Below are 22,349 nucleotides of genomic sequence, written 5' to 3' on the forward strand. Positions count from 1 at the left end.
AGGTGTTTACAAAATTAAGTTTAAATTAAAATCACGGACATAATAGATGAATTTAACAAATATTTTGCATCGCTCTTCACCAGAGAAGATACAAATAATTCCTAAAAATAGCTGTAAAATCGGGCATTTTAAGAGAGGCAATAAAACCTTGGGAAATAACAATCACCAGGGAAGTGGGGCAAAGCAAAATGTTAAGAGCTCTAACCTGACAAGTACCCTTCCCTGATGGACGTCGTGCTAATTCTTAATACTAGGAAGATTCAGGGAAGGTTCCATTAAATTAGAAAATAGATACAACTCCAAAAGGGGAGACGGAATGCAGGAAACTACTGAACATTTAGCTACATATCTGTCATAAAGAAAATATATAAGCTCTGTTTTAAACCAGCATAGCAGAGCAACTTAACAGTGTGGATGTGGAGAGGATGTTTCCTCTTGTAGGACGATTTAGAACTAGGAATTACCATTTAAAAATTACAGATGGAATGTTTAAATTAGAGAGGAAAGATCTGTTTTTCTCTCAGAGCTGAGTGTCTTTGGAAATTTCTTCTCTGAAGTAGGTAGAAGCAGAGACATGTACGACTTTCAAGGCAGAGGAAGACAGGTTCTTGTTAAACAAGGGGCTGAAATATTACCAGAACTGGGTTAAAATCAGATCACTTATGATCTCACTGAAGAGCTGAACTACGTTGAGGTGCCAAGTGGCCAACTCCTAATTCAAGATCAAATGTTTATGATCTCCATGTTGCAATGAAGATCAGTGAAAATAATAATTTTTCTAGCATCTGCCACCTTAAAAAGTTCAGCACTAAAGTTCCTATTTAGCATTAAAATATTTTCGTACTTTAAATTCTGAGAGTTATCCCTTTATTTTTTTCTCGACCTCTAAAATGCATTTATCTGCTACCAATGATAATACCATCATCATCAGAAGAAACTATCTCTGGATACATCTGAATAAACTTTCCTGATCATCAGAAGATGATACTTGAAGTTAAGCCCTATGCCCTTACAGAAATGAATTAGCAAATATTATTTTTGCATCTATTTATTACTATTTAGAATTTTTGGTGGCATCAAAACATGGGCAGTGTAGCGGTAGAGCTACTGCCTTACAGAGCCAGAGACCCGGGTTCGCTCCTGACTACGGGTGCTGTCTATACGGAGTTTGTACACTATCTCCGAGACCTGCGTGGGTTTTCTCCAAGATCTTCCGTTTCCTCCCACACTCTAAAGACCTACAGGTGTGTACGTTAATTTTCTTAGTGTGAATGTAAAATTGTCCCAAGTGTATGTAAGGTAGTGTTAATGTGCAGGGGTCAATGGTCAGTGCGGACTCGGTGGGCCGAAGGGCCTGTTTCTGCACTGTATCTCTAAAAAAAACTACAGATGCACTGACCCATTGTTTGATGAATTCATTTTCACCACTTTCCTTTTGCAAATTCTGGAGGGAAAAAAACAGGTCATTAAAAACCTCTGTGTAGCTTCCATCCAGATAGAATATGAAGAAGTCTAAAGATTTACTCAGAAATCTGCAACACAACAGTGAACGGTCAGTCTATGCCTACAATGGTTTCTTGCCCCACTCCTCTTACATAATCTCGACGAGGCATCCTTAGATGTTCGTAGTTATCATCCACCTGCTGAACATTGGCCATGCCAACACACATTGTCCAATATTCTTACCTACACAGGTGACATCCTGCTTTACTTCATCATGGCCCCTCTTCATTCCAGTATCTCTAAACTGTTTGGTGGCTTGTCCATCACACAGCATTGTTTAAGCATTAACTTCCTTCAACTAATTTTTGAGATTGCATTTACTGGTTTTGTCTCAATAAAAATTTGGTCTATTAGCTACTAATTATTTCTGTCCCTGCCGAACTTACAAAACAGAGCCAGCATGTTCAAAAGCTTGCTGTCCCATAGGAGCTGGTGAAAGTTTTGAACCTTCACCAAGACCAGTTATTATCTCTGCCATCACTGTCTTATATTTCTGATTTGTCATCCTCATCCAAGCATGATTCCTCTGGTTGAACTTATGCTAGATCCTGTTCACTCATCATCCCTGATCAAGTGGTTAGCAATGCAGCAAATATAAAGTTCTCATCCTAATTTTGAAATCCTTTTGGGACCTTACCTTTCCAGCACTAATTTCCTCCAATCTTTCCAGTATATCTCTGCCCCTCCGATTTTCACCTCTTGATTAATCATTTTGAATTTCTCATCGCTTAATGTTTCTTCATTACTGTCGATGGAGATGCCTTCAGCTGCTCAGGTCTTAACTTTGGAATTCCTTCTCCAAAGTGCCCCTTCTGTTTTTCATTTATTAAAACTTTTGACCAAGTCTATCTCAATATGCAAATTGGGGATCACTGGGCGGCACGGACTTGGAGGGCCGAAAAGGCCTGTTTCCGGCTGTATATATATGATATGATATGATATGATGAAAAATCCTGATAACACTTGCTCATTTTGTTGGGATGTTTTGTTGCAGGAAAGGTGGCCTCACATTTACAGGTTAAGCTGAATAAAATGAACTGATTAAACATTATAATTAGCTTATGCTGTTATAATATTTCACGAAAATGTGTGTTGAACAAGTTATATTATCGATACAATCTTTGACCTGAAACATTAACTGTTTGTCTTTCCACGCATGCTGCCTGACCTGCTGAGTGTTTCCAGCATTTTCTTTTTTCATTCAAGGATACTTTTCTCTAGGAAGTAAAAGTAACTTAGATTGCAGAGGCATCATTAAAGCGATTGCATTTCTCATAACAAAAATGTCATGCCCAAAACCTACTGCCAAGCTAGAAAATACACAGTTGAATTATTAAGTCCAAAATTTTAGTTAAAACACTGACCAATTTGAATGTGTGCAAAATTAGAGCACATGGGATTGGGGGTAGCTTATTGACATGGATAGAGAACTGGTTGGCAGACAGGAAGCAAAGATTAAGAATTAACTGGTCCTTTTCAGAATGGTAGGCAGTGACTAGTGGGGTGCCGCAATGCTTAGTGTTGGGACCCCAGTTATTTACAATATATATTAACAATTTAGACGAAGGAATTAAACGTAACACCTCCAAGTTTGCGGATGACACAAAGCTGGGTGGCAGTGTGAGCTGCGAGGAGGATGTTGTGAGGCTGCAGGGTGACTAGGATAGGTTGGGTGAGTGGGCAGAAGCATGGCTGATGCAGTATAATGTGGATAAATGTGAGGTTATCCACCTTGGTGGCAAGAACAAGGCAGATTATTTTCTGAATGGTGTCAGATTAGGAAAAGGGGAGGTGCAACGAGACCTGGGTGTCCTTGTACATCAGTCACTGAAAGTAAGTATGCAGTTACAGCAGGCAGTGAAGAAAGCAAATGGCATGTTGGTCTTCATAGCAAAAGGATTTGAGTTTAGGAGCAAGGAGGTACTACTGCAGGTGTACAAGACCCTGGTGAGACCACACCTGGAATATTGTGTGCAGTTTTGGTCTAATTTGAGGAAGGACATTCTTGCTATTGAGGGAGTAGGTTCACCAGGTCAATTCCTGGGATGGCGGGACTGACATATGATGAAAGAATGGATCGACTGGGCTTGTATTCACTGGAATTTAGGATGAGGGGGGATCTTATAGAAATATACAAAATTCTTAAGGGATTGGACAGGCTAGATGCAGGAAAAATGTTCCCGATATTGGGGGAGTCCAGAACAAGGGGTCACAGTTTAAGAATAAGGGGTAGGCCATTTAGGACTGAGATGAGGAAAAACCTTTTCACCCAGAGAGTTGTGAATCTGTGGAATTCTCTGCCACAGAAAACGCAGTGGAGGCCAATTCACTGGATGTTTTCAAGAGAGAGTTAGATGGAGCTCTTAGGGTTAACAGAATCAAGGGTTATGGGGAAAAGGCAGGAACGGGGTACTGGTTTAGGATGATCAGCGGTGCTGGCTCGAAGGGCTGAATGGCCTACTCCTGCACCTATTTTCTATGTTTCTATGAATGAATTGGCTGATATCAGCATTTGCAGAAATATCTTTTAACATGTCGTAGATGATCTTTACTACTAACGAGCAGCTAGCTCCAACCTTGGAAGAGGCGTATTTTTATGATTGGAATGAGAACACAAAGAAAACGTTGGCGGAAAAGTAAATGTTTGCTCATATTTCTTCGCTGCTATTATATTGTTTTCATTACAGTTATTATATTGATCAGGTACTAGTTGTGGACATAACTATTACTTCTTCAGTAGTAAATAGTCTAGCCCATCCAGGAAGCCTGTCTCCTATAGTAAGCCTGGCTGCATGAAGCTAATGCATAACCGTAATGAGAACTCCATTGAGTAAACATCTCTATCATGACTTTAAGTTCAAAGCCTTTTGCTTAATGCTAATCAAATTTAATGCATAAAAAAAGCCCAAATGTTTGGCAGAAAACTGAAGGAGCATTACCCTTTTTTTCAATTCCAAATAGAAATAGCATAATGCAAGAAGCAAAACTGCATGGACATTTCTTCATCTTACCTTGCTTACAGGCTGCTCTTTCAAAGAGTCTCTAGGGCTGGCAGACGAGGATCGTGTGGGGAAATAATTTAGGTCAATAAAGGCTTTTCTATCACCAGAACAAGTAGATTTAGGTCTTTCGGGGAGGTGGGAAGATAATTTTGAGGTAGGAATCTTTGTTAGTGTAGATGAATTCTTGCCATGAGAAAATATAAAGCAAATTTAAAAAAATAAGACAATGAACATAAAAATTAAACAAAATATAAAAACAGAATTAAAAATAATAACATGTCCGAATATTCTAATGAATGTATCAAAAATGTTATGTAACAGCACCAGTAATAGCCATTTTACTTTGGGTTCTAAACAGCTGAACATTATCTTTCTAATCAACAAACGTTCCTCTCCACGTTTTCATGTTCTACTAAAATATTCCATTATAAATTGGTGTTCCAGCAGTCAATATAATTGGCCTTAAACGCGACAATCCATTCCCTAAACCCTAGCTCCTAGGTCCTCATTATCCCTAGATGACTTTCAATGCCATTTTACAAATGATTATGGTTTTATTTAATTTAGGGTGACCTTCTGATTAATTGTTAAAAGCATTTTTGTCTTGGATAAACTGCACAAAGATGTACACATACATGGACACACAAACTCTCACCACTTTAGTTTATGCTCAAGCTGGATATATATTACATGTTCTCTCCATGCCAGTGAGTCATACTGCCCAACCCGTCCATGCCAACCAAGATGCCCTAACTTGCAAGTCACATTTGCCTGTGTATAACCATATCCCTCAAATTCATGTAATTCCATGTACCTGTGCAAATTACTTTAAAATGTTGCTAATGTTCCTAACTCAACTACTTGTAAGAAAATAACTGCAGATGCTGGTACAAATCGAAGGTATTTATTCACAAAATGCTGGAGTAACTGGATACAGGTCAGGCAGCATCTCAGGAGAGAAGGAATGAGCGACTGAAGAAGGGTCTCGACCCAAAACGTCGCCCATTCCTTCTCTCCTGAGATGCTGCCTGATCTGCTGAGCTACTCCAGCATTTTGTGAATAAATACCTTAACTCAACTACTTCCTCTGGTAGCTCATTCCATTTACCAGCCACTCCATGTGGAAAAGGTTGCCCCTCAGGTTCCTATCAGCTCTTCAACTTCACCTTAAACTACTGTCCTTAACTATTTTATTCCCATACCTTGTGAAAAAAACTGTGCGCATTCACCCTATCTATTCCCCTCATGATTTTATACACATCTCTATGATCACCACTCAGTTTCCTGTGCTACAAGGAATTGTCCTAGCCTGTCCATCCATATGTCCTGGTAACATTCACTTAAATCTTCATTGTACACATTCTAGTTTAATGACATCTTCCCTCTAGTAGGGTGACCAAACTGAACATAATACTTCACCAATGTCTTGTACAATTGTTATCACGGAACAATTGCAGCAATTATTTAGAGAACAGTGGAAGTAAAAAGGTTATTCTGATGGGAAAATTATCTATTCATTTTATATTATGCATTATAAGACAATAGTTCTACATCCTGCTACTGTATCTTCACAAGTAAATAAAACCGACTAGTGTTCTAATGGATTAACAATTTTATGAAAACAAGTTAAACAAATTTAAAAGAAATGCATTCAAAACTTTAACAAAGTAAAATTAAAATAATGCTCTAAAACTTCAATGTCGGTTGTGACTTTACAAAAATGTAGTATCTTTTCAATGGAGATGAATACAAAAGTTATGATGAGAAAGTCTTTGAAATCCTACATGTGCTTTACAATTCAAAAGGGATTATTTTGCTCTGGAATATAAACATTTCACAAACACTTTTTATTGTTTGTTTATTCTGTTATTCTTGGGATGTCATAACTTCCAGGCATGGTCTTTTCAAAACAAAGGTTGTTATAGAGCCATAGATGGATACAGTGTGGAAACAGGCCCTTCGGCTCAACCTGCCCATACCGAAAAACATGTTCCAGCTACACTAGTCCCACCTGCCAGCATTTGGTCCATATCCCTCCAAACCTGTCCTATCCATGTATTTGTCTAACTGTTTCTTAAACGTTGGGAAAGTCCCTGCCTCAACTACCTCCTCTGGCAGCTTGTTCCATACACCCACCACCCTTTGTGTGAAAAGGTTACCCCTCTGATTCCTATTAAATATTTTCCTCTTCACCTTAAACCTATGTCCTCTGGTCCTCGATTCACCTACTCTGGGCAATGTATCTACCCGATCTATTCCTCTCATGATTTTATACTTTTAAAATTCAAAAGTTCTGCTTCTAAAATTCTGTCGAAGATAGACACCAAAAGCTCGAGTAACTCACGGGGTCAAGCAGCTTCTCTGGAGAAAAGGAATAGGTGGCGTTTCGGGTCGAGACCCTTCCTCAGATTGAGAGTTAGGGGAAAGGGGAATGAAAGATATAGTGGGTACTTAGGACAAATGAATGGAGGAAATGTAGAAAGCAACGACAATCAAGGAAATGGTCCATATTTGGGTGTGGGATAGTTGATAACGAGTTAATACAGACAATGGAATTCAACAGGTCAACAGTAAAACTAGTATGACAACTAGGGTGGGGGAGGGATGGAGAGAGAGGAGATGCAAGGGTTACTTGAAGTTAGAGAGCTCAATATTCATACCACTGGGTTGTAAACTGCCCAAGCGAAATATGCTGTTCCTCCAATTTACGTTTGCCCTCACTCTGACAATAGAGGCGGCCCAGAACAGAGGTCCTTATGGGAAAAGGAGGGGGAGGTAATGTGTTTGGCAACCGGGAGATCACATATGCCAAGGTGGACTGAGCACAGCTGTTCAGCAAAACAATCTCCCGTCTGTGCTTGGTCTCGCCAATACATAGGAGTCTATATAGGGGCTAGCGGAATCAAGGGACACGGGGAGAAGGCAGGCATGGGTTACTGTTTGTGGATGATCAGCCATGATCACAATGAATGGCTCGAAGCGCCAAATGGCCTCCTCTTGCACCTATTTTCTATGTTTCTATGAGTCTGCACCTGTCTCTTGGCTTCTCATTGTAGAGACAACAAAGCAATACAATATAATTTAATGTAAGGGGAGGGGGAGGGAAGAAATAGGTGGGGCACAGGTGAGAGGAGAGGGGGGACATTATATGGGGAAGAAATTAAAAGGGGAGGGTTATGAAGTTACCTAAAATTGGAGAATTCAGTGTTTATCCCATTGGGTTGTACGGTTGTAAGTTAAAATGGAGGAATAGAGGAGTAAATATTTCCTTCTGTGAGAATTTTTTGAATGTCTGTGTATAGAATGGCATCGAGTTTCAATCATCAGATTTTATATTTGAATAGAATGTTTCAACCATGCTTACATCAAATATTTCCTCTGGATTTAACACAGCACATGTATTCAATGCCTGTGAGCTAGTTACCTCAAAACAATGTGAAACTTGATAAAAGGCAAAGCTCACCCAAAATAAAAATTGTTATTTTCAAAATCTAAGCGTTATTTTGAGGAATTTAAGAAATATCTGCAGCTTTGATATATACATACTTCAAATAAAAGCAACATCAGTAACTGCTATGCAAGCTGTCCCATCTTCCGTAAAGTGCAAGGAATGCATTTATAAGTGATTTACTTACTATGATCCGCTCTTTGGGTTGCTTAGCAACAGAAAATTTCTGATCTATAATGTAAGCACCCTCAGCACTTCCAGGAGCTAGGCAAACAGAAGATTAATATTAGAACATTGGACAATAGACCAGAAAGATGTTTCATTTTAATCAAGATACGCTGAGATGTGCATGAAACCAAAATTAATTTAATATTATTACCATCATATAGAAGGGGAAGCAAAGTAATGAAGTACAAAATTATCCAGACTAACAAACAAATAAAGCTCCATACGGAGGAAACCTCAGTACATAAATACTTTAGTTTATTAAAACAAAGCTATTAGATGTCTTTAAAAAATCATAAATGGAAAACAAATACTGCATGTAATGAAAGTTATTCCTGAATACCTCTGAACAAGGGGATTAATGTGAATGGATATCATGATGCAGGCTGCAACACTTTCCCACCAGCACACAGTGAAACAAACTCCCACAAATAAGAATGACACCACCACTTCAAGGTTAAGACCACCGTACTTGCAAGCTTGTGCATGACAAGCATGTGTGATCATGACAGCTGTAAGAAAAACAAAATGAAAAGTGCCATATGCAGCCCAATGGCTGAAAAGAAAACACAGGAAAAAAGCCAGTCCAGCAATGAAGTAAAGCCCATATTTGCCAGCCACATTGCAGTGTTTACACAGTCACCTGTCTGCTTCCGTTTAGTACAAGGGACGTGAGCTGGTCTATGATATCTTACAGCTGGTTTTAATATGATTTTCCTGGAGGGAGACCGGGTCTGAATCTCTGTTTTTTTAGCAAGTTCAGACTTCTTATACACTGTTAGAGAAGAAAGACAAGAGCAAATAAATGAAGACAGAAATAAAGTGCTACTCAGGTGGAATGTGCAACATCCACTTTACATTAAAGGAAACAATAGATCAATTCAGCAAATTAGATATTTCTAATTCCTGCTTTTGTTTATTATCTAACATTTCTACAGCCAAATCTCACAGAGAACATAATATTATTACATGGGAACAATACAAACACCTCACATCACAAAAATGGAACAAGTGAAAATAAAGATTGCTTCCATTGTATGAACCTTTTCTTTTCTTTTTGTCTTCTTTGCAGAGTACACTGACATCTTTTTTGATTATTTTTCTCTCAGGCGTAGAAGCTCTGTTTTTGGCAGTTTTTATCAGTTTCCCTTTCCTATGTTTATCCAAAGACGGGCTGCTGAACTCCTTCTCTGGCTTCTCCTGTTTTGTGACAGCAGCGGGTTGTGTTACTATGATACTCTCTTCATCTGCAGAATTAAAGTGCAAGAAATCACTTTAAATAGCAACAGGGATAATAAGAGGGAAAAGATAAAAAAACATAAACCAAATTTGTATTATTTTTAAAAACTCTAACATTAAAGGATACAGTCTAATTAGCACTAGTTAATTTATACATAATAACGAGAATTTACTATCTTGGCATGGATGATAGCTAGTAAGGCTTTACAGGCACCTTGTGTATCCATCCAGCAGCTGTCTGTGTCCATTGCTGATTCATCAATGCTCTCATCTTCCTTCAAGTCTGTCGGGATCTGTATTTTCCCTGGGATAATCACAATTTCAGCAGCTTTTGCAGGAGGCTCGTGAATTTGCTCTTCTGTTAATTGGGTTGGTTCACTGCATGTGAAAACATCATCAGTGTCATCACATTCAGCTACGGCAAATCTCACACTGTGGCCCAAGTCCTCTCCTCCCTCTAGCGTGGTTTGTACAACAGTAATAATGTCATCTTCCACCGTGACAACAGATTCCACAATTCCTCTCTCTTCAGCTCCTTCTGCAAGGTCAACGTTTTCAGATACGTCGTCGTCAGCAGGGTCCACATGCAAAACGATTTCTGGCACTGTAACCTCAATCAGCAAATGAGCACATTCCTCATTGCTGGTTTTCTCAACCACAGCCGATTCGTGCACAGCAGCAGAGGTTCCATAATCAGGATGTTCTGCCTTTGAAACTTCTGAAACAATAACTTCACTGGATGTTGTAGTAGTTTCACCCTCTGTGATTTTCACAGGTGGAGTGTCTGCATGTTCAATAATGTCACCGGCCAAACTAGGCAGAGTTTCCAAATGTTCAGTTCTCTCAGCTTGAATCAATACTTCAGCAGGAGCAGGCTTCTTCACTATTTTGTCATCCAACTCCACAGCTTCCAAATCATCCTTACATGCAGTAACCATACTAGGTAAACCAGGCACCATGACATCCTCTCTGATTTTATCAGTTTGAGTTGATTCTGGTGCAGGGACAATTTTCTCAGATATCTGATCAGTCTCTTCCATTTTCACACCCATGTCAAGGACAGTAACCTCACTTGGCAGATTAGCCTCACTGGCACTGAATATCATTTTCTCAGGTGAGGTGGTTTTTTGTATAGGGGAAGATTCCTCAGGTATTTTGTGATCAACGGTGCCAGTTTTCTCACTCACCTCTGCTAATGTAAGCTCGATTTGTGAAATAGACTTACTTTCCACTAACTCCTGGGCTTGGGGGATTTGTTGAAGAATAGCATCATCCTCAGACACTTTATCCTGAACAGAATCTGGTACTGCAGCCTCACAGGGCAAACAGGGTATATGTTCATCTCTCAAGACTTGAACTTTGTCTTGAATGGAAGCAAATTTCTCATAAAATAAGGGATCTGATTCCATTTCTATGTCAACATCGAGGACAGTATCCTGCCTGGGCAAAATAGGCCTTGGCTTATCTTCAAATGCTTTCTTAATTTGAGCTGGTTCCTGTACAGAAAAGCTTTTCCCAAATCTTACTGACTCCATTTCTAAAACCGTTACAGTAACTCTGTTGGGCAAGCTACTCTTTGTCTCATCGTTCAATGCTTTCTTATGCTGCACATCTTGAAAAGTCGCATCTTTCTCAGAGAGCTTTTGATCCGCACTCCCTAGATTCAAAGGCGATGGTGTTGGCGAATAATCCAATGGTTTATTTAGAGAAGCGTCTATTGCAATTTCCTGAGCATCAATAGTCTTATTTTGATCAAATTCTTTCATTTCAGGGACATCAGGTAAATGAACAGTTCCAGACTCCGTCTTAATAATCTGGTCTGGAACATGTATTGAAATCGATTCTTCATTTTGAATTTCTGATCGTCCTTCCAAAAGAGGTGTTTTTAATTCACTGTCTTCCGACAGAGTGACAATTCTAAAATGTGAATCCTCTTTATGCCTATTTGCATCTATTTGCCTCCTGACACTTTCCTCGTCAATAGTCTGAGAAGCTGTACGGATTTTGTGAAGGAAAATGCTCCCATCTTCCAGAGGACTTTTAACCTCCTCGGGAGTGGGCAAGGGACCAGAGTATTCAAAAACACAGTAGCCCATTTCCTCCGGTTGACCAACATTTTTAATGATTAGTTTAATGCTTTCACTTAAAGCCCCTGAGCCAGAAGCAGATTCTGCAGGCATGGACGCTCTCCTGACCACTTTGGTTTCCGTGGCCTCAAAACTCAATCTCCTTCGACCCAAATCCAACATTTCAGGCAAGTCAGGAACCACAACACTGTCATTTTTGTAATCCTGCATTAAAGTATGGGAGTAAGCATATTGTGGATCCAAACCCAGGTTTTCGTCAACTGACTTCTCATATGTGGAAACACGTTGACTTTTGTCCACTTCAATAGGAAAACATATCTGCTTCTCTTCAGCAGGGGTTGGGATGGGGAAAAACTCTGCTGACTCATCCAAGCTTATACCCCTCGAACAGGCAAGTATGTCAGACGCCAGTGGTGACAAAGATTCAGGGGGTCCTTGACTCTCTGCTTCCACCTCAAGAGATATTGAATCTAAAAAGGTTGTTGGTAAGTTCAGTACTAACTTCTGGAGTCCTTCTGAAGTATTCACATCACCACTCGAATCGGCCTGTTGAGAAATTGCTCCTTCTCCATGGTCAGGACAAGCAGGAAAATCAATTTCATGTCCTGTGGTGGGCCCAGTCACTTCGTCAACAGAGAGAGATGACAGTGCAAGTGTGCTGTAATGAATTATTTCTGCTGAACTATCATTTTCAACTTTCTTCTCACCTGCTTTTGGTTTTTCACATGGGGCCTCAGAGGCCTGCAGCACTTCACGAGGTAGTCTCAAACTACTTTCCTCTGTAATAGTCATTTCATAATATCCATCTCCAGGATGTTCACTTATTTTTGCGCCATTATCTTTGGGAACAAATGTTTCAAAATATTTAGATAGTTCTGGTTGATCCACCTCTTTCCTCTCTTTTAAATTCACATTGGTAGCATCAATATTTTGGCTTTGTACGATTGGATTAATTGAATCTATTACATTCTTTTCAGAAGTAACATTCGATTCAGTGGATGGTGGCACCAGTGGTTCAGAATCTTGTTCTTTAGGAATTATCTGGTGAGTGCTTTTTCCCTCAATTTTTGAGGATGGTTCTTGAATCTTCTCCGTACTTTGCTCCATTGCACTTGGGTCAAATTTGATAACCTCAAGCATTGGATCTTTACTTAATTGGTCAGCTGCATCACCTGTAGCAGGTTGTATGTTATATGGTACATTTTGATTTTCATCCTCCACATAGGATTGAGCAGAAGTAACATCAGTTGATTGCCAAACTTCTACTTTTTGATCAGCTTTATCCAGTTCCTTAGATGGAAGATTGGCTGTTGGCTCTTCAGCCATATGTTGAGAAGACTCCGTTGGTAATAACTCTGCTGCACTAGGAACTTTCTCCTCAACTGCTGGTTTTCCCTTTGAATCCTTTAAATTTTCTGCACTTTTTACCAAGTTATATTCAACATGTTCTGATCTGTCTTCTGGCATTGAAAAGACATCACCTATATGTTCGACCAGTTTTATTGTATCTGAGATTTCTTGGCCTTTAGCTTCTGAAATTATAGTTGTCACTTTGTAAGCACTGTCAACATTTGCAAGTATTTGCTCTAAATGCAATTCCTCATGCACTTTTGACTTTTCCTGAGGAATTTGCTGTTCCTTCTCTTCAGTGGCAGAAACAGTGTTTGCAACAAAATCCATTTTGTGCATCTCATCTTTGCTTTCAGTAACAGTGATTCCAGCAAACAATGGCACTTCTTGTGAAGCTGCTTCAATATCTTTACCAGTTACGACAGTTGCAGAAATATCCCTTTCTTTCACACAGCCAGACTCTGCAATATCTGCAATGGATGTTTCAGATGTTTCTTTAATATCAGGACTCAATGAAGGCATTTCACTTTTATCTAAAACAGATTTGCTGGATGTCATTTTGGATGAAGCGTATGGGGGTTTTATGATTGTATCTGTTTTATGGACAACACTTGGTTGGATGTGGGTAACAATGTTCTCTGCTGCCGCCACTGAGATGCACTCATTTTCATGAGAACTGAACTGTATTGAACATTCACCATGGCTAAATAGAGTCTCAGTCCTGGTAGCAACTAACTCTGTTGGACATGGTTCATTCGTAACAGAAGGAGCTAGAGGTTGGGTTTGCAAAACAGGAGTTGGAAATGAATTCTGTATCTTGGAGACTTCCACTGGTGTTCCTCTGAGAGCTTCATTATCTTTACCCAATGTAGAAGATGACAACAGATCAGATATTTGTTGATCAGTACGTTCAACAGTCTTATCTTTCAACTCTGTCATTGACACTTCATGCAACGCTGGTCCTCCCACACCAGCAACAGAGGATTCGCCACCTGTTGACAGCTTGTCCATCTTCGTGGCTGTAAACAAATCTAAAGTAGTTTGGTTGCATGCATAGAATTAACTCAATGATTTGCAAAAGCACTCCAAATATTTTTTTCCTGCTCAAAAAGCTAATGTGTGAAATAAAAGTTCTATGCTGGGATCAAATAAAAAAATATTTAGGGTTGGCAATATGAGTTTTATTATTGTTGGAATTAAATTATATTTATATGCAAAACTGTGATTGGTTCTCAGTACTGTAGTTGTAAAGAAATCTAATATGAAACTACTTTTTAATGAGTGCTTTGGTGTTGTACTAGTTCTGAAAAAGTCACACAAACTAAATGTAAAATTTTCCAATACATACATTTTTACATTTATTTATTCTACAGATTGACGTTGAAGTTTCAGTGGATATATCAGATGATCTTCCCTGACTTAATCATGTAAGAAAGAATTGCTTATTTTTGTTTATTATTTCCTCATTAATCTTCATCATGCTAGACTGTTGCACCTACTATCCTTAACCCTTCTGTATCTTGGCCCTCTTTTCGTGATCTGTAGTTATTTACCCCTCCAGACTTCTCTCCTCCATATGTTCTAATAAAAATCCATGTGATTTTATTCTGGAGTTTTTGTATTTTCTGTGTCCAGATGCTTTGGAATTGTGGACGCAGACTTGGAATGCTGACTTTTGATCACATAAGTTAGAGGGTCCCTCCATGAAAACAGGGGAATGTGGGCTTCAGGCTGTAAATTGAGGCATGTGGGTGTAGTTGAAACAGGTGTGAGTAACAAGCTGGGTGAAAGGGGGGGAGAGGCAGAGGCATTTCCGATGTTTACATAACTCTTCCCCATGGTAGGTGGCCTTCCTATTACCATCTTACTGGAAGATAGGGTTAAGAGGAAGAGGTGTGATTTGGAGCTTATACAGAGGGTTGGTACTGAGAGGTATCCTATTGTGGAGAGTCTCTTATTAAAATATTAATGGAGAGCACTGTCATCATATGGAAGTCAACAGGAAGACACCTTCCAGAGAAGATGGCATTTCTTCCTTGGACCCAATCTCCCTATGAGTCATGCTTTTTCCATTGGGAATTTCAGCTGGCACACTGTCTCATTAATGGAGAACACTTGGTGATCTTTTGACAAAATCATGTCAAGAATGTGCATTTGAATTCAAACATAATTTCCCACTTCAACCATTTTGTCCATTCGACCCATCATTAACAATAGAAAGAGAATAGCATTCGCCACAGCCTAAATAAAACAATAAATGCGAGATGTCAGCACTGAAGTATGAAGCAAAACAATCTACTTTAAAATAATCCTTGACTTAAATTGAAAATACAAAATGCAACTTAAAAAAAAATCGTTGATCACTGGTAAGCCTGGTAAGTAGAAAGCGGGTGAATCAGCTTCAAAAGAATTGATAACCCATTAGCAATGTAACTGGCAAACATGTAGGCAATGGAAAGCCTTATGTGCAATTAAAAGAAATACAGCTCAACTGCCAAGCATGTAACATCATGACAACAAAGTAACTTTAGTGTCAACAAGAGTGGTGGGAAATTATTGTTGCTCCTGTAGCCAGCATCAGATCAGCCAAAGCACTTAAAGCACCCTTAAATTATCCTTCAAGCAACATCTACCAGCAATAAACAAAAACTTGTTAATAAGAACATTCTCAAAAGGCACTGTCATCATATGGAAGTCAACAGGAAGACACACCTTCAAGAGAAGGTGGCATTTCTTCCTTGGACCCAATCTCTCTATGAGTCATGCCTTTTCCATTGGGAATTTCAGCTGGTACACTGTCTTCATTTGATGATGTGACTTCCACACATTTGGTATCCCAGGGATGTGCCACAGCTTCTGCTTGCACTAAGTGCTCAGCAGACCAAGGCTCATGAACATGCACTTGCTCATGAGCTACTGCTGGTTCCTCTTCATCAGACGCTGGACTTTCAACAACTTCTACTCAAAGGAAGAAGTGGACATGTCAGGACAAAAGACAACACAGATGTTAGAATGTAACAGCTTTGATGGGACACTTTCAGCTCTGCTTTGTATAAATAAAGTATAAGATTAGCTGGCATAGTCATCCTGCAAGCATTTCAAAGGCTTTTTATTGATATGAATACTGAGGTGAGCTTGAAGGGAGTGCTTAAATGTACATATTTTAGTGAAACATGTACAGGTCAAAATCTATCTGTGTTGCAAAAGTCATAGAGTTATATAGCATGGAAACAGGCCCTTCTGGCCAACCTGTCCATGCCGACCAAACTGCCTTGTTGAGCTAGTCCCATTTGCCTGTATTTGGCCCATATCCCTTATCCATGAACTTGATCAAATGTCTTTTGAACATTGTAAGTGTACCCACTTCTATTGCTTCCTCTGGCTGCTCGTTCCATAAACTCCCCACCTTCTGTGCAGAAAAACGAGCCATCAAGATCTCCTTTAGATATCTCCCCTCTCACCTTAAACCTATGTCCTCTAGTTTTAGACTTCCCTACCATGGTGAAAAGACTATTCCCAATGACTTTATCTACACCCCGAATGATTTTATCAACCTGTCTATGTTCACCCCTCAATCTGCTACGTTCCGGGGAAAATAGTCCCATCCTATCCAGTCTCTCGTCATAACTCAAGCCATCCAGTCCTAGTAGCATCCTTGTGAATCTTTTGTGTACTCTCTTTAGCTTATTCATATCCTTCTGACAGCACGGCAACCAGAACCGCAAGCAATATTCACAATGTGTGTTTACTAACATACTGTAACATGGCATCCCCTGTGTGCAATGCCCCATCTGATTATGGCAAGCATGCCATATGTCTTCTCCACCACCCTGTCTACATGCGTCACCATTGTCAAGGAAGTATGTACTTGTACCACTCAGTCTCTCTGTTCTACAACACTCCCCAGGGCCCTCACATTCAAAGTACGTTCTGCACTGGTTTAACTTCCCAAAATGCATTGCTTCGTGTTTGCTTGAGTTAAATTCCAAAGAATCCTTTTCCCACTTTTTCAGTTGATTCAGATCATGTGGTAAACTCAGAAAACCTTCTTCAATGTCCAACATACTAGCATTTTTGGTGTCATTCGCAAACTTACCAATCAGGTCCTCTACATTCTCATCCAAATTGTTAATATATATGACAAACAACAGACATAGCATTGATCCCTGTTACACACCACCAACACAGGCCTCTAATCTGAAAAACAATCTTCCCTCTCACCCACCCAGTCCCTCCAATTAGCCAATTTTATATCCAATTGATTAGCTCACATTATAACTTCCGACTGGTCTACCATACTGAACCTTGTCAAAAGCCTTGCTCAGGTCCAAGTAGCCAACATCTACCACCCTACACTCGTCAATCTTCTTCCGTCACCTTTTCAAAAGACTCAATTCATTTCATCAGACATGATTTCCCACACAGAAGGCTATTCCAAATGCAGATAAATCCCATCTCTCAGAAGGCCCTTCAGTAACTTTGCCACCACTGATATTAAGCTCACTGGCCTGCAGATCCCTACCTTGCCATTGCAGCTCTTCTTAAATAACAGCACAATGGTAGTCACCCTCCAGTCTTCCAGTACCTCTCCAATGGCTTAACAAAGGTATAAAAGATCTCTGCCAGTGCTCTACCAAATTTTCCCCTGGCTTCTCACAATTTCCTCGGAGACACTAAGTCAAGCCCTGGGATATATCCACTGACGTGCCTAAAGACCACCATTACCTTCTTTCATAATATATGTTTCAAGACATTACTGTTCTCTTCCACAAACTCCCTAACTTCCTTGACCTTCTCCGGTTTTAATACAATACAATACATTCGTCTAAGACCTCGCCATATCCTGTGGCTCCACACAAAGACAGCTACGCTGAACACGCTTAACCGGACCTATTCTCTCCCTAGTTATGCTTTGGCTTGATCGGGCTGCCTATACTCGACAAATGCTTCCTTTTTCATGACAGGCAGGCAGGTGGGACTAGTGTAGCTGGGACATGTTGCAGGTGTGGGCAAGTTGGGCCAAAGGGCCTGTTTCCACGCTGTGACTCTGTGTCCCAAGGTTCCCTCGTACTGCAGTCTAGCCCTTCACCCTAATAGGCATATGTTTGCTCTGATCTCTTCTTATCTCACTTTTAATAGCCTCCCATTTGGCAGATGGTCCATTCACCTGCTAAATCTTCCAATCAACCTTTGCATGTTCCTATCTAATGTCATCAAAATTAGCATTGCCCCAATTTGGGACTTTTACATGTGGACTAATCCTTCGTTTTTCCTTGACTATTTGACAACAAATCGAATAATGGTCACCTTTCCAAGAGTGCTTCCCCTTTGACATTTCATCCAAGTATTTTGTATCTGATATGTGGGCAAGCACTGTGGAATAAGCAGTGTTCTTCAGCTCTACAGAATACCAACTGTCTGCCCTGAGATACTAACTGTCTGCTTAAGTACCAGTGGACCTTTTATAACATAAACATTTCAAATATTTGATGCAATATCCAGAATATATCTATAATTTATTGCAAAGTCTTTTGCACTTATTTTTTTGTGTAAGGTTTAGTGTATCTTGGATGGAATTAGCATTTTTAACTGATACTAACTGTCAGCATACCTTCAACCTATATTATGATAATCATCTCTCTCACTTTGTTTTTGGTAATTTGAAGAACATTATTATCAATCCAATTCCTCATAACATATAATGGCAAGGCTCCTCCAGCAAGAGAAGGAATCAGTAATTATGTTTTAGAAGGATTTCTGGTACCCACAAGTGTTGCTGTAGACCTTGTGATCTGAATGGAACTTTCATTGTGTAGAATTATTTAAATTGTGGAGTTCAATTAATTTTTCAATAAGCAGCAGAGACTTGCAAAAGAGGAAAAAGGTCGATAAAAAAGGACACAAAATGGTGGAGGAACTCAGCGGTCAGGCAGCATCTCTGGAGAACGTGCGTCGGAGACGTTTTGGGTCGGGACCTTCTTCAGGCTCATCCTATCAATTATCCATGTTCTCCAGAGATTCCGCCCGACCCGCTGAGTTACTCCAACACTTTATGTCCTTTTTCCTAAACCAGTTCCTTGTTTCTGCTAAGAGGTAGATAAGTTTGTCCAGACACAAATACACAGCCACAAAAGCTGGAGGTAATTGATTCAGTAGTAATAATCTGAAAGAGCAAAATTGTAGGATTATGGAGAAAGAGAGGAACGGAACTAATTAAATAACTATTTCTAAAAGCTGGCACTAGGATGAAATGTCACTTCAAATGACGATTCCCTTTTAATAGTTTGATCTAATTTTTGTGCAAATACACCAAAACTAAAAACATTTCAGCACTTTAAAAATATGTTTTGAAATGAAGGAATGCATCTTTACATCTATATTTACTGGCCCGTAATAATCAAAAGTATATCAACGTTATAAAAATGTGTGTGCTATTGTAAAAGCCCTGCTTCTCATCTTGTGCATGTGGAAAAACATACATTCAAATTATGGCTTCAGATTTCATAACACAGTGGTACACGAGGTGACGCTTCTTTTGGTATCAGAATATGCAGACAGCTCAAAACTGCAAATTCATTAGTGTCAGAGGCCAAGAGCTGAAAGTGTTTCAGTGATTTCCATCGTTACTGAAGTGAATGCAAAACTCGCATGCCAGAAATGAAAGCTATGTGGAATAAGCACTCACACATCTAGTGCAGTAATGGGTGAAAGACATGAATGAAAACAAAACAATAAAGTGCACTGAATTCATAATTCATGCACCATTTTACCCAATGTAGGAAGTCCCAAGCTTAATTCTAGCCATATTATTAAGAACCAGAAAGTTTTTGACCTGATAGTCTTTGAAATGCACAAGGCTTTCTCATACATAATCAAGGTAAGCAAAATTGTGCATCATTTATATGTCTTATATGTCTAACAGTCCTAATTAATTGTAAGTGATACAATTTTGGAATTCATTTGTTTCTTTAAAGTGTTCATTAAAATAAAAGATATCATGCCATTTAGGCAATTAGAAGTATTTCCACCTGATTATAACAATTTTGATACAATGGCTTGTCGGTTGGTACCTGTGGCAACTTGTAAATATTACTTTGCATGTGATGAAATCCTTGAAAGTGCTTCACAAGTGCATCATCAGTAAACAATTGTCAGAAAACAACTGATACCAAGCCACAGAAGAGGTTGATATAGGTTAAGAAGGATCCAAAAAGAAAAGTGGACGAAGGCTTTGGGAGAGAACCAAAATTAAGATCTTGGCAGCTCAATCACTGAGAAATTAAATCCAAGGATGATAAAAAATCAGAAATGAAGAACAGAAATGTCAAAATATCTGAAAAGTTTGGAAAAGATTGAGAGGCAGAGGGGAAGCAGGGCAACACCATGGGAGGTCTTGGAAAAAAAAGATGCTAAACGGGTTAATATCAAATAGTTACTTAACTTGGAGCCACGATCAGTTCCAAGCATTGTACAATGTTATGACATGGGAAGCAGAATTTGCAGTGACTTCAGATTTACAGAGGCAGGTCAGATGTGCATCTGAATCATGAAGTTTTGAAAAATAAAGGCATGGGGAGATTTACGCAACAGTTAAAGTGAAGTGTGACAGGGAGGGCATTGTTACAGAGGTGTAAACAGAAAATCTTAGTGCAAGGTAGTTCTGCTACAAATGCGAGACAGGTTGAACACCGATTTTGCAGAAATGATGGCCCGCCTAGCCCTTATAATCCGGACAAAATTACGAGAGCTCAGTTGAAATTCCCTGAGTGGCCACAGGAGGCATTGCGAGTGGTGAGCGCTCTTTCCGGCCGTGTCGCTCCATCGTGAAGGAGTTATACTGTATGTTTCATCTAAACATTGAAATCCCTGCGTGACCGTGTCTAATTCTACCTCTGCTGGCTCAATGTTGAAGCTTTTTGTGTTTCAACTCTGCCTGATCCCCACGCACCAGTCCACAACCCCTCCTCCCACCATCCTGTTCAATGTTCCTCCCACCCTCTGGAACTCTGAACTTCCTGCCAAGCCTTCTCTCATTCACTGGGCACCTTTAAAAGGCTGCTTCCCAAAATCCCTGTTCAACTCTGCTCTCAATCTTCCCTCCTAACTTTCGCAAAGACAATACAGTAAACCCTTGTTTTAATGCCCCCATATCAGATTTTGGATATAGCAGATGGAGGGGGAGGGTTGAGATGGGCGGGGGGAGATGGGGAGGGGGCAGAAGGATGAGGAGGGAGCGGGGGTTAAGGAGGGAACATAATGAGGGAACTGAGGGGGAAGAGGAGGGAGTGGCGGCGTGAAGAAAGCGCTGACCCAAGGGGCTACAACATGAGCCGCAACAACATCCGTGTCGCCGGACCGTGGGGAGGGTGAAGAAGGGCTCACCGATGCATCTTGTGAGTCGGGAGTGGGGTGGGAAGCCTGGGCTGTAAACGGCCGGAGAGACGGTGGGAGCCGGGGATGGGTCGGCAGATCATTCTATTCACAGTCAGTTTACATTTTAGATTTGCTTTATTTATGTTTCTGGCACTCCGTGGTGCTTTAGAGACACGGGAGGGGAGTCATTAGTGGGCCAGGGGCGTATTGTCGTTTCATTATCACGTGACCTCTGTGGGTCCAGAAAAAACGGATAATCCAGAAAGGCTCTGGAACCGAGGGTGCCGGGAAATCAGTGTTCAACCTTCATTTGCATTTCTAAGAAACCTTGTGTTATAGAAAATCAGGTTCTAGAAACGTGTCAATGGGGGTAAAGGGTTTATGGCCGAGAGAGTTTCGGACTCGCAATCACAAAGTTATTGTTTCCATAATGATTTTTTTCACTATCAATATCAGGCAAGAGGTACAGAAGTGAGAAAACGCACACCTCCAGATTCAGGGACAGTTTTTCAATAGCTGTTATCAAGCAACTGAACCATCCTATCATCAACTAGACAGTGGGCCTGTGCTACCATCTACCTCATTGTACAATCAATTCACCTACATAATTCAAATAATTTTCCCTAATCCATAACTGATAATGTATCCAATTTGTGTTATTGAAATATGCCTTGTAGCAGAACTACCAGTATGTGAAACAAAGCTCAAAGTTAAAAATGCTGAAATCTGGTTCATTTTCCAACAGTCTCAGAAAAGGAGAGATTTCATGACGGGAAACGGATTTTATGATGGAGTTTAAAGACAACGTGTTCAACGTCATAAATGTTAGACAAAATTTCGATTCATCTGACGGCGTATATCAGAAGATCATTCAGAAAATGTAGACAGTGAAGTTGTCAAGAGAAGTTGTTGAAATGGAGATGTACATGAACAGCTTGCAAAAAACTGAAACTGTGGTTTTGAGGATATCCTTGAGATGAGAAAAGATGGCCTTGAATAGATATATGTGGCGATTCCTTACCAGGTAATTATGAAGTTATGGGGATTAGTCATGGTGCTGCTTGAAAATTAATTGGTCACTCCTTACCAACTATTATCATCTACTTGCACAAGGGACTTCAC

General features: G+C 39.9%; 1 protein-coding gene across 21 annotated transcripts in view; it reads right to left on the bottom strand.

The window, feature by feature from the left end:
- Positions 1–22,349, bottom strand: part of LOC144596077 (microtubule-associated protein 2-like) — a 280,705-nt gene that overhangs the window by 19,456 nt on the left and 238,900 nt on the right. For 11 of the 21 annotated variants that reach the window (XM_078404207.1, XM_078404210.1, XM_078404216.1 and 8 more), the window contains 7 exons: positions 15,567–15,812; positions 9,632–13,885; positions 9,222–9,425; positions 8,822–8,953; positions 8,141–8,217; positions 4,515–4,688; positions 1,400–1,444 (listed from right to left, as the gene is read on the bottom strand). In XM_078404207.1, coding sequence (XP_078260333.1) covers positions 1,400–1,444; positions 4,515–4,688; positions 8,141–8,217; positions 8,822–8,953; positions 9,222–9,425; positions 9,632–13,885; positions 15,567–15,812 — 5,132 coding nt within the window. The remainder of the gene's footprint in view (positions 1–1,399; positions 1,445–4,514; positions 4,689–8,140; positions 8,218–8,821; positions 8,954–9,221; positions 9,426–9,631; positions 13,886–15,566; positions 15,813–22,349) is intronic. The other 10 variants (XM_078404219.1, XM_078404214.1, XM_078404227.1 and 7 more) reach the window with 10 other exon arrangements.

This window comes from Rhinoraja longicauda, chromosome 8 (assembly GCF_053455715.1).
Source record: "Rhinoraja longicauda isolate Sanriku21f chromosome 8, sRhiLon1.1, whole genome shotgun sequence".
Lineage (NCBI taxonomy): Eukaryota > Metazoa > Chordata > Chondrichthyes > Rajiformes > Arhynchobatidae > Rhinoraja > Rhinoraja longicauda.